We start from the raw sequence: 10,130 nt of genomic DNA on the forward strand, positions 1-10,130 counted from the left end.
TCCCTCGCAGCCCGGAGCAGCGCCACGTTCCCCGTGGCCCGAAGCGCCCCCGCCCCTCCGCGCCAACTCCCGCTCCGGGACAAAGGACTTTCTGTGTCTCGGCTTTTATCTCCGTTTTCCGAGATAACCTGGTCGCTTCCAGGCCTCAGGCTTCCCCTACTGCTAGACGCCCGTAAACACCTCTTCGGGACTGAGTCTGTGTGTTCCCCGCGAGCTCTGGTCGGCTGGTCCTCAGGCATCGATCTTAGAACGGGGTTTTGCCTACGTGGCCTTTCTGAGCCTTGATTTCCTCAAATTAACACTACCCATCGCCTACTCCTCAGATTTGGGCGTAATGTAGAAGACCTGCTTTGAAAAGAAACCACAGGTAGAGCTTAACAAATACGGAGGGGGCTTGTAAATGACAGATCTCCAGGCCGACATGATGACTTGCCCTCCCCGAAGGGGTTAAAAGTCCTTCCAACACTGCCACTAGCCTTTCACTCCCGCTCTTTTCTCCCAAACCGCGTGGTCGCAGTGGAAAGCCGAACTACACTTCCCAGCGTAACTTGCGAGGCCCTAGGAACTACAATTCCCAGCGCCCCCTCGCAAGGCGGGGTTAAGTCAAGCCCGAGACTACAATTCCCAGGGCCAGGTAGAGTTTAGGGAAGCCTCAGTCAGGACCCGGCTGGCGGCAACTCCTGTGATCTGGCTGCCCAAACCCGGGGCGAGGATCCGCAGGAATGCTGCGTCCCAAGGCTTTGACCCAGGTGTTAAGCCAAGCCAATACTGGAGGAGTCCAAAGCACCCTGTGAGTGTGCACCAAGGGCCAGAGCGGCGGCCTGGGGGAGGCTGGGGGAAGGATCGCCACGCCGGGAGGAGGCCTCAGAGGCGGGCGGCAGCAGAGGGAACCGGCCGAGAGAGGCCCCTCTCGGAAGGGGAAGTCCGCGTGATGGTGCTTAGGGCACAAGCACGAGTTGGGATTGGAGCCCTGGCCTTTCACTCCTTCCTCTGAATGTGCCGCTGCCTCTCCCCGCGCTAGGCTGCTGAATAACGAGGGATCGTTGCTGGCCTACTCCGGTTACGGGGACACAGATGCCCGGGTCACCGCAGCCATCGCCAGTAACATCTGGGCTGCCTATGATCGGAATGGAAACCAAGCGTTTAATGAAGACAATCTCAAATTCATCCTCATGGACTGCATGGTATGGAAAAGGGAGCCAGCCTTCCTCTGCTTCCCAGGGGGGAGACCAAGGGGCAACCTGGAACTCATCCTGGATGGTTGGAGGGGTAGGGACAGGATCTCCTGAAGATTACGAAGAATTGGTCAGCAGCAACATTTGTAATAGGCAGAACCCCATGTGCATCAAGTGGTGGTGAGGAAGAAGCCCTAGACTGAGGTCTAACATGGGTCTCATTCCAGCCATCCACTTGTCAGTTGTGAACACTTGGGTAAGTCACTTAACCGTCCTGAGCTTCCTAACTTCATCTTCAAGGAAGAAACAATCATTTCATTCCACATCCCCTTACAGGTTGTGAAGATTAAATGAAAAAATTGAAGTGGGGTCCAAACACAGAGTTGTCATCTCACCTTTACTGATTCAGAGAACCGTGGCAGAGTTTCTAGACTCCAATCCAGTACCTTCAGTTTACAAAGAAAGAAAATGAAATTCAGAAAGGGGAAAATTGGGTCAGGCTCATACCTGTAATTCTAGCTCAGGAGGCTGAGATCTGAGGATCATGGTTAGAAGCTAGCCCCATCAGGGAAGTCTGGCCCAGAGTTCAAGCTCCACACCCACAAAACAACAACAACAAAATAAAAAAATCTGAAAGTACAATGAAGGAAAAAAAAAAGAGGGCTGGGAAGGTGGCTCAGTGGTAGAGTGCTTGCCTTGCATGCATGAGGCCCCTGGTTCGATTCCTCAGCACCACATAAACAGAAAAAAAGAAAAAGCCGGAAGTGGTACTGTGGCTCAAGTGGTAGAGTGCTAGCCTTGAGCTGAATTGCTGAGGGACAGCGCCCAGGCCCAGAGTTCAGGCCCATGACTGGACCCCCAAAAAAAAAAAGAAAAGAAAAAAGAAAATGAAGTGATTGACAGTGACATAGGAGTCTGTGTTAGAAATATCTCACGGAAAAAATTGACATTTTTATCCAAGATCTAAAGGAAAGTGAAGGATAAGCCCTGTGACCATCTAGAGAAAGAACATTTGTGATAAAACAGCAAATGCAAAGGCCCTGGGGCAGGTGATTTTAAAAAAGTTGGTACGACTGATATCATAAGAATGGGGGCTTGCCAAGCATGCATGAAGCCCTGGGTTCCATCCCAGTACCACATACACAGAAGAAAGCCAGAAGTGGCACTGTGGCTTAGGTGGTGGAGTGCTAGTCATTAGCAAAACAAGCTCAGGGACAGTACCCAGCCCTTGAGCTCAAAACCCCAGGACTGGCACAAAAATAAATAAATAAATAAAGAGGGAGGGTAGAAGGAGATGAGAGGAGATCAGAGAGGCATAGAATAGATGCCTAGTTCCTAGCACTTGGTAACTGACCTAATGAATATGTACAGAGCTAAATTGAATGGGCCCTGAGGCTGAACTCTCCAGGAAGAATGGCTCCTCTAACTCAGGGTACCAACTCTCCCATCCTTTGCCCAACCAGTACCATTTTGGTTCAACAAATAACATCTACTGGGTAGCTAGCCTGGCCTGGTCCAATTAGACAATAGCTTCAAAAAAAAATTTTTTTTTTTGGGTCCAGTCTTGGGGCCTGAACTCTGGGCCTGGGCGCTGTCCTCAGCTCTTCAGCTCAAGGCTAGCATGCTACCACTTGAGCCATAGCATCACTTCCGGCTTTTTTTTATTTTCTGCTTGTGTGGTGCTGAGAAATCGAACCCAGGGCCTCATGCATGCAAGGCAAGTGCTCTACCACTGAGCTATCTTCCCAGCCCTCAGTTGTTTTTCTATAACCTAGTCAAACACATTTTAGGTTAAATCTTAGTGTGTACATGAGTGTGTACATTGAAAAGTTTCATAAAACAGTAGTTCTTTTACAACATACAATGCACTTCATTCATTCTTTCATTTACTACTGTTCCTGGGCCTTGAACTGAGGGCCTGAGTGCTCTCTCTGAGGTTTTTTTTTCCTTTTTGTTCAGTCATGGGTCTTGAACTCTAGGCCTGGGACTCGAGCACTGTCCCCAAGCTCAAGGCTAGCTCTCTACCACTTGAATCACAGAGCCACTTCTGGTTTTCTGGTGGTTAATTGGAGATAGTCTCACAGACTTTCTTGCTGGGGCTGGCTTTGAGCCGTGATCCTCAGATCTCAGCCTCTTGAGTAGCTAGGATTACAGACATGAACCACCAGCATCCTGCTTCTCCATGAGATTTCATGCTGAAGGCTGGTGCTCTACCACTTGAGCTACAGCCCCACTTCCAGCTTTTTTGGTACTTAATTGGAATCTCACAGACTTTCTTGCCCAGGCTGGCTTTGAAATGTGATCTTCAGTTCTTAGCCTCTTGAGCAGGATAATGAGCCACTAGTATACCCAGATTATTTTATTTTAATCAAACCTCTTAATTGATCTCCTGTTATTTAAAAAACAGCCATAAAGAAAGTGGAGAAATAAGTTGGGACACTGACCTCAAGCCCTGTCATCTCTAGGGCAAACCCATAATAACAGTATACATTGGGACAACTCTTGGCAGAGCATGTGTTAGAGCTTACAGAAGAGGAAATTGAATTTCTGGAAGACTGAATTTCCCGAGGGAAAACTTGTTTAGAAGGTGGCTTCGTCTAGGCTGAAATATAGACTCAACCTTACATCCAGGTCTGTGGCCAAAGCTTCCCATACCTCCTGTATGCCCAGAATGTAGAAGGAAGTGTCTTAGGGCCAGAGAAGGCACTGGGGAAGGAGGGGACTAAGTGTCAAGCAGAGTTTCCCATCATGTCATATCACCCCCCACCAGGAAGGTCGCGTAGCCATCACCCGAGTGGCCAACCTTCTGCTGTGCATGTATGCCAAGGAGACTGTAGGCTTCGGAATGCTTAAAGCCAAGGTGTGTATGTGCCCATTTCCCCCCCCCCCCCCCCCCAGCCCTGGGCTCAGCTCCATTACCAGGTCCATTTTTTCCCTTTGTTAAATTGTCCCTCCAATCCATGTCTGGCGTGGATTAATTCAAGAGCAGGGGCTGGGTGGTGGCTTGCTTAGGGTGACGTTGGAGGCAAATGTGTGGTAGGCCACAAGTTACTTGATTTATGTTCCCCTTTTGCAGGCCCAGGCCTTGGTGCAATACCTGGAGGAGCCCCTCACCCAAGTAGCGGCATCATAATGGTATTGATGGAAGCTGAGGTCAGAGAAGAGAGATGAGCATTTGGAGGGGCAGAGTCCCTCAGAAAAACCTTGCTGGACTGTCTGGGTTGCGGGTGAGGGAGTTTTGTTTCACCCAAAATAAATTTCAGCTCCTGCCTTGTGTACCGACTATTTTTTTTTCCTTTCTTCCTTATTTCTTTGCCTTGTTTTTTGTTTTTAACTTTTCTTTTTTATTTGAGGCTGGATCTCAGGCTTGCCTTGAACTTGGCTATTTTCCTTCCTCTCGACCTCCAGAGTGCTAGAATTACAGGCATGTACAACCACATCCGAGTTAGCATCTTTCTCGGATGAGAGGAATCAGAGGACATGGGATGGTGTGGGGATGACTCAAAGGATTCTTCCTATTCACTACATTTTGTTGTTGTTGTTGTTGATCGTGGGGCTTGAACTCTGGGCCTCAGCTCTTCAGCTCAAGGCTAGCACTTTACTCCTTGAGCCACAGCGCCACTCCAGCTTTTTCTGCTTATGTGGTGCTGAGGAATCAAACCCAGGGTCTCATGCATGCAAGGCAAGCACTCTACCACTGAGCCATCTTCCCAGCCTTACATTTTTTGTTGTTGTTGGTGGTGGTGGTCATGCTTGAACTCTGAGCCTGAGCACTATTGGCTCTTCAGCTCAAGGCTAGCATTCTAACACTTGAGCCACAGCTCAACTTACAGTTTTCTGGTGGTTTATTCATCCCTGCCTGGGGTGGCTTTGAACCACGATTCTCAGATCTCAGCCTCCTGAGTAGCTAGGATTACAGGCGTGAGCCACCAGTACCAGGCCTAGTTTTTCATGGCAGTGAGATTTCAGTTCCCTTATTCTTTCCTAGCACCTGCCACTCACTTGTTTGGTGAAGACTTGGGAATAAACTCAAAGAGCAAAATCTGATCCTGTTGAAGGTGGTATATCTTGTAATCCTTTCTCCTCTCAGGTATTCATAAATCAAATTATCTAGACCCTCTCTGGATCCTTTTTTTCCCCCCTCACAATACCGAGGAATGAACTCAGGGCCTCTCTCTTGCTAGGCAAGTACTCTATCACTTTATGCACACCCCTAAACCTTTATTTATTTATTATTTTTATTTTTGCCGGTCATGGGGCTTGAACTCTGGGCCTGGGCACTGTCCCTCAGCTCTTCAGCTCAAGGCCAGCGCTTTACCACATGAGCCACAGCGCCACTTCCAGCTTTTTCTGCTTATGTGGTGCTGAGGAATGGAACCCAGGGCCTCATGCATGCAAGGCAAGTACTCTACCCCTGAGCCACCTTCCCAGCCCTTTATTTTGTTTTTGAGATAGGGTCTCAAAAACATAAAAACTATGATCATCATCTCCACCTTGGAGTGCTAGGCTTATACAGTACTTCATCATGTTCCACTCTCTTTAATAAATCTTGAAGTCCATTAGCAATAAGAAACCTTTGCTGTGAGGCCTCAGATCCTGGATAAAGAGTAAACAAACCCCAGGAGACCTTTCAGGGCCTTTATCTCTAGATCCTGCCCCTGTACCCAGCCCAGCTGGCTCTTTCTGACCCATGCTTCCCCCTGCCCAGTGTCCTTAGAGCAGGTCTGTGTAGGGAGCTGCTAGCCCTTGGCCTCATGGTAGAAAAAAGGATCTCTGCCAGCTGGGTAGGCTTAGCTCCACCCAGGGTGAGAACGCTGCCCATCCCAGGCTCTGGGCTGTCAGCGAAGGGCAGAAGCTGCTTTTGTACTATAGCAGGGCCACTGGCATCAGCCCCCACCCCTTTTCCCAACAGTCTTTCTCTGTGGCCCCAGACTTTACTGTAACACTTTAACAGAGCCGTTGAGGGAAAAATAACAAGTCAAGTGGGTTTTTGCTTCCCAAGGGGCACTGGTTAGAACCCCACCTTCACCACAGGTCCTGGGAGCCAAGCATGGCACACTCGGGCTTTAGTGGGCTCTCTCCAAAGGTTCAGTCCCAGGTTCCCCAATGTTACCCGCTGGAACTGGCTTCCTTGCTCTCAGGAGCCCAGGCTCATAACAGACACCCAACCTGTCTAACCTGTATGATGTCATCATCTCTCCACCCACCTGGGCCCCAGGTCTCCAGCGCTTGCACTTCCTGTTCTCCCTCGGCTTCCGTCCTCTCAGCTTCCATACAGACAGCACCCCCACCTGCCAGAGCTGAGAGTCCCTAGGACCTGCTCTGCCTTGAGTTGGCCTTCAATCTCTCTGTCTGCAGAAGTCTCCTGGCCCCCAATGAGAGAAAAGGTGGGTGAAGGTCTCAAGAGCTGAGGGTTAGGGGCATTGAACTAACACACAGACTTGTGATCTCTACCCCTGTAAAGCCACCTGCACCTTCCATGTGGAGCCAAGATGGGGAATGGAAATGAGGACGATTATAACTTTGTCTTCAAGGGTAAGTTGGGGAACCCTGAAGAGAGAGGAAGCCTAACAAACCTGAAAGAAAAAAGGGCAAGAGGGTACCCAGCCCCCCCCCCAACTTGCTTTTTATCTCTTATCAGAACCCCCTAGGACTGACCATTCCCTCCCCTAAGAAAGGTAGCTGCAGGGAAGGAGGGGATTGCGGAGGGAGGGCGGGGTGCAGGGCAAAAGTTCTACTGTTGTAAATAAAATGCTGATCATTCCTTTCTATTTGGTGTTAGACTCCTCTGCCTTGCGAATGGAGGCCCAAATCCCTGGAAATAGCCACTGCAGTATAAGAGATGGAGGTCAGACTTGAGAAAGGACTTCCATTCTTGGGGAAAGAAACAGATTTAAGAGAGGAAAAAAAAAATCATTGGAGCTGGGAATGTGGCTTGCCTAGCATGTATGAAGCCCTGGGAACTATTCCTCAGTACCACATAAACAGAAAAAGACAGAAGTGGTGCTGTGGCTCAAGTGGTAGAGCACTAGCCTTGAACACAGAGAGGCTCAAGGACAGTGCCCAAGCCCTGAGTTCAATCTCCAGAATCAGAAAAAAAAATCTTTATAGGTTGTAACCCTACTTAAAAAAAATTAAATCTTTCTGAGCAGGTGTGCAGAAATGGACTTATCAGGGGCTGGGAAGGTGGCTCAGTGGTAAAGTGCTTGCCTTGCATGCCTGAGGCCTTGGGTTCGATTCCTCAGCACCACATAAGAAAAAAGCCGGGAGTGGCACTGTGCTCACGTGGTAGAGCCCTATCCTTGAGCTGAAGAGCTGAGGGACAGCGCCCAGGCCCAGAGTTCAGGCCCCACAACCAGACCCCCCCCCCAAAAAAAAAGAAATGGACTTATCAGACATAAGGAAGATATAATGAATTTGGACCAGAATCCGATAAAAATCCACAGGATTCTTGGCCCTGGAGCTTTGGTTGCCTGTCCCTGGTCAGAGATATCAGGCACTGGGTTCAGCTTGGTCCCTGAAAGTGGGCATGTGCCCTTCCTGCTTCTTTACCTTGGCCCTGTGTTTGATTCTTCTATGGGTCCCCAAGCCAGGCTCCACACCTGCTTGAGGTTAGGGCAGACTGCTAGGCTCTCTTTTCCCACCCCACCCTACTGCCTCTCCCAGCCACAGCCTCACCCTCACTCAAGCTGGGGAACCTGTACACCTGGCTTCTTCCCTAGATAGGAGAGACAGGGTAAAGGTTGGCAATAGTCTGGGGTAATAATACTACTAACTGCCATTTATTTGAGCTCTTATTAGGTGCTATTAACATAGTACTCCACAAAGATGTTTTTGGTGATTTTTTGTGCTGGTCTTGGGGCTTGAACTCAGGGCCTGGGCACTGTCCCTGAGGTTGTTTTTTTTTTTTTTTGCTCAAGCCTAACACTCTACTACTTGAATCACAGCTCTACTTTCTGCTTTTCGGTGATTAATTAGCAATAAGAATCTCACAGACTTTCTTACCTGGGCTGCCTTTAAAACTCGGATCTTCAGATCTCTGTCTCCTGGTGGGTATGAGCCACCAGTTATGGAAAAATTATTTTTGTTTGTTTGTTTGTTTTTGAGATAGTTTGACCATGTAGCTCAGGTTGACTTTGAACTTCCTGTCTTTGTGTCTCTGAGTGCTGGGATTGTGGGTGTGAACCACCACTTCCAGCCAAAAGTCTTTCATTTCGAGAGCAGCATAGTATTGTGACCAGGTGCCAGTTCAGAACTTAGCTCTGCCACTTACATATTAGTGGAGGTGGGGGTCTCTGAGTTCAATGTTGATTATGTAAAAGTAAGAGGGAGAAAACAAGATTGGACAGAGGGAGAAGCTAATTGCAACATAGACTCCATAAAGCCTGGGTATGTGGGGGTTGGTGGGGTGGGGGAGGATTGAGGGGCTGGGATGGCCTCACTTAGGCACTGTGTGGGACTACCTAGGACAGGTGTGACTGAGTGATATTGAAGGCAAGTTGGGAGCTGTCCCTGCGGTGAGGCAGGTAGAGCAAGTCCTTCCCTGAAGGTGGATCTGAACAGTTTGCCACATGCTGTTTAGCATCCTGAGTTAGTCATTTGACCTCCCTAGTGCCTACCTTGACTATAAAAACAGTAATAGTGCATTTACCTCCAGACATTGTTGGGAAGATTGAATGAATTAATGTGTAAAGTTTTTAAGATGATACCTAGCCCTTAGTAAGCACTCAATAAATATTAACCATTGGAATTTAACTCCATTTTACAGATGAGGAAATTAAAGCTTAGAAAGTAAGTAGTTTACAAAAAGCTACAAAGCCAGTAGTAGTTAAACCTGTCAGTCTGATTCTAAAAGCCCTTGCCCTGACCAACCTGAGCCTTTGCACTGAGAGGAATGGGATGGGGATGGGGAAAAGATGCCTAGTACCTTCTCTCTCTCTCTCTCTCTCTCTCTCTCACACACACACACACACACACACACACATACGTCTTTTTTTTTTGGTCGGTCGTGGGGCTTGAACTCTGGGCCTGGGTGCTGTCCCTCAGCTCTTCAGCTCAAGGCGTGAGCTCTACCACTTGAGCTACAGCGCCACTTCCGGTTTTCTGGTGGTTTATTGGAGATAGGAGTCTCACGGTCTCTCCTGCCCGGGCTGGCTTTGAACTGCCGATCCTCAGATCTCAGCCTCCTGAGTAGCTAGGATTACAGGCGTGAGCCACCAGCACCCGGCTACGTCTTTTTTTTTTTTTTATTTGTCTTCTTTTTTTTTTTTTTTTTGGGTCCAGTTGTGGGGACTGTCCCTCAGCTCTTCAGCTCAAGGCTAGCACTCTACCACTTGAGCCACAGCACCACTTCTGGCTTTTTTCTTTTTGCTTATGTGGCGCTGAGGAATCGAACCCAGGGCCTCATGCATGCAAGGCAAGCGCTCTACCACTGAGCCACCTTCCCAGCCCTTAAAATTGTCTTCTTGACAGTACTGGGGTTTGAAGTCAGAGTTGCTTTCGGATTTATTTATATATTTATGCTGGTACTGGGGTTATATGGATGGCACACTTTTTTTGTTTGTTTTGTTTTTAAGCTGGAACTAGAGCTTGAATTCAGGGCCTGGGCACTATCCCTCAGCATTTTGTGTGTGTGTGTGTGTGTGTGTGTGCACGCGTGCCAGTCCCGGAGCTTGAATTTGGTGCATGAGTACGGTTCCTGAGCTTCTTTTGCTCAAGGTTAGCACTCTACACTTTGAGCCACACCTCCACTTTTGGGCTTTTTAGTGGTTCATCGGAAATAAGAATCTTATAGTTTTGTATATCTGGGCTGATTCGGAGCCTTGATTCTCAGCTCTCAACCTCAAGAGTAGCTGAGATTGGGCTGGGAAGGTGGCTCAGTGGTAGAGTGCTTGCCTTGCATGCATGAGGCCCTGGGTTCGATTCCTCAGCACCACATAAGCAAGAAGAAAAAAG

The 10,130-nt window shown here is 48.6% G+C and overlaps 2 protein-coding genes across 2 annotated transcripts in view; both read left to right on the forward strand.

The window, feature by feature from the left end:
• Positions 1-624: 624 nt before the first annotated feature.
• Positions 625-4,458, forward strand: Lamtor2 (late endosomal/lysosomal adaptor, MAPK and MTOR activator 2). The gene is made up of 4 exons (XM_013015072.1): positions 625-790; positions 1,022-1,184; positions 3,946-4,035; positions 4,252-4,458. Exons 1-4 carry the CDS (start codon positions 723-725, stop codon positions 4,306-4,308), a joined length of 378 nt encoding a protein of 125 aa, XP_012870526.1. The 5' UTR covers positions 625-722; the 3' UTR covers positions 4,309-4,458.
• Positions 4,459-6,431: 1,973 nt separating this feature from the next.
• Positions 6,432-10,130, forward strand: part of Rab25 (RAB25, member RAS oncogene family) — a 9,697-nt gene continuing 5,998 nt past the window's right edge. Inside the window, exon 1 of the mRNA XM_013015131.1 lies at positions 6,432-6,710. Within this exon, the coding sequence (XP_012870585.1) occupies positions 6,668-6,710 (43 nt within the window). The 5' untranslated portion in view covers positions 6,432-6,667. The remainder of the gene's footprint in view (positions 6,711-10,130) is intronic.

This window comes from Dipodomys ordii, unplaced genomic scaffold (assembly GCF_000151885.1).
Source record: "Dipodomys ordii isolate 6190 unplaced genomic scaffold, Dord_2.0 Scaffold26, whole genome shotgun sequence".
Lineage (NCBI taxonomy): Eukaryota > Metazoa > Chordata > Mammalia > Rodentia > Heteromyidae > Dipodomys > Dipodomys ordii.

Bases quoted from the DNA above. Each gene is read 5' to 3' on its own strand.
- Lamtor2 (XM_013015072.1), top strand. From the start codon at position 723: ATGCTGCGTCCCAAGGCTTTGACCCAGGTGTTAAGCCAAGCCAATACT. The intron at 791-1,021 runs GTGAGTGTGCAC...TCCCCGCGCTAG, and splicing joins GGAGGAGTCCAAAGCACCCT to GCTGCTGAATAACGAGGGAT. The intron at 4,036-4,251 runs GTGTGTATGTGC...CCCCTTTTGCAG, and splicing joins TCGGAATGCTTAAAGCCAAG to GCCCAGGCCTTGGTGCAATA.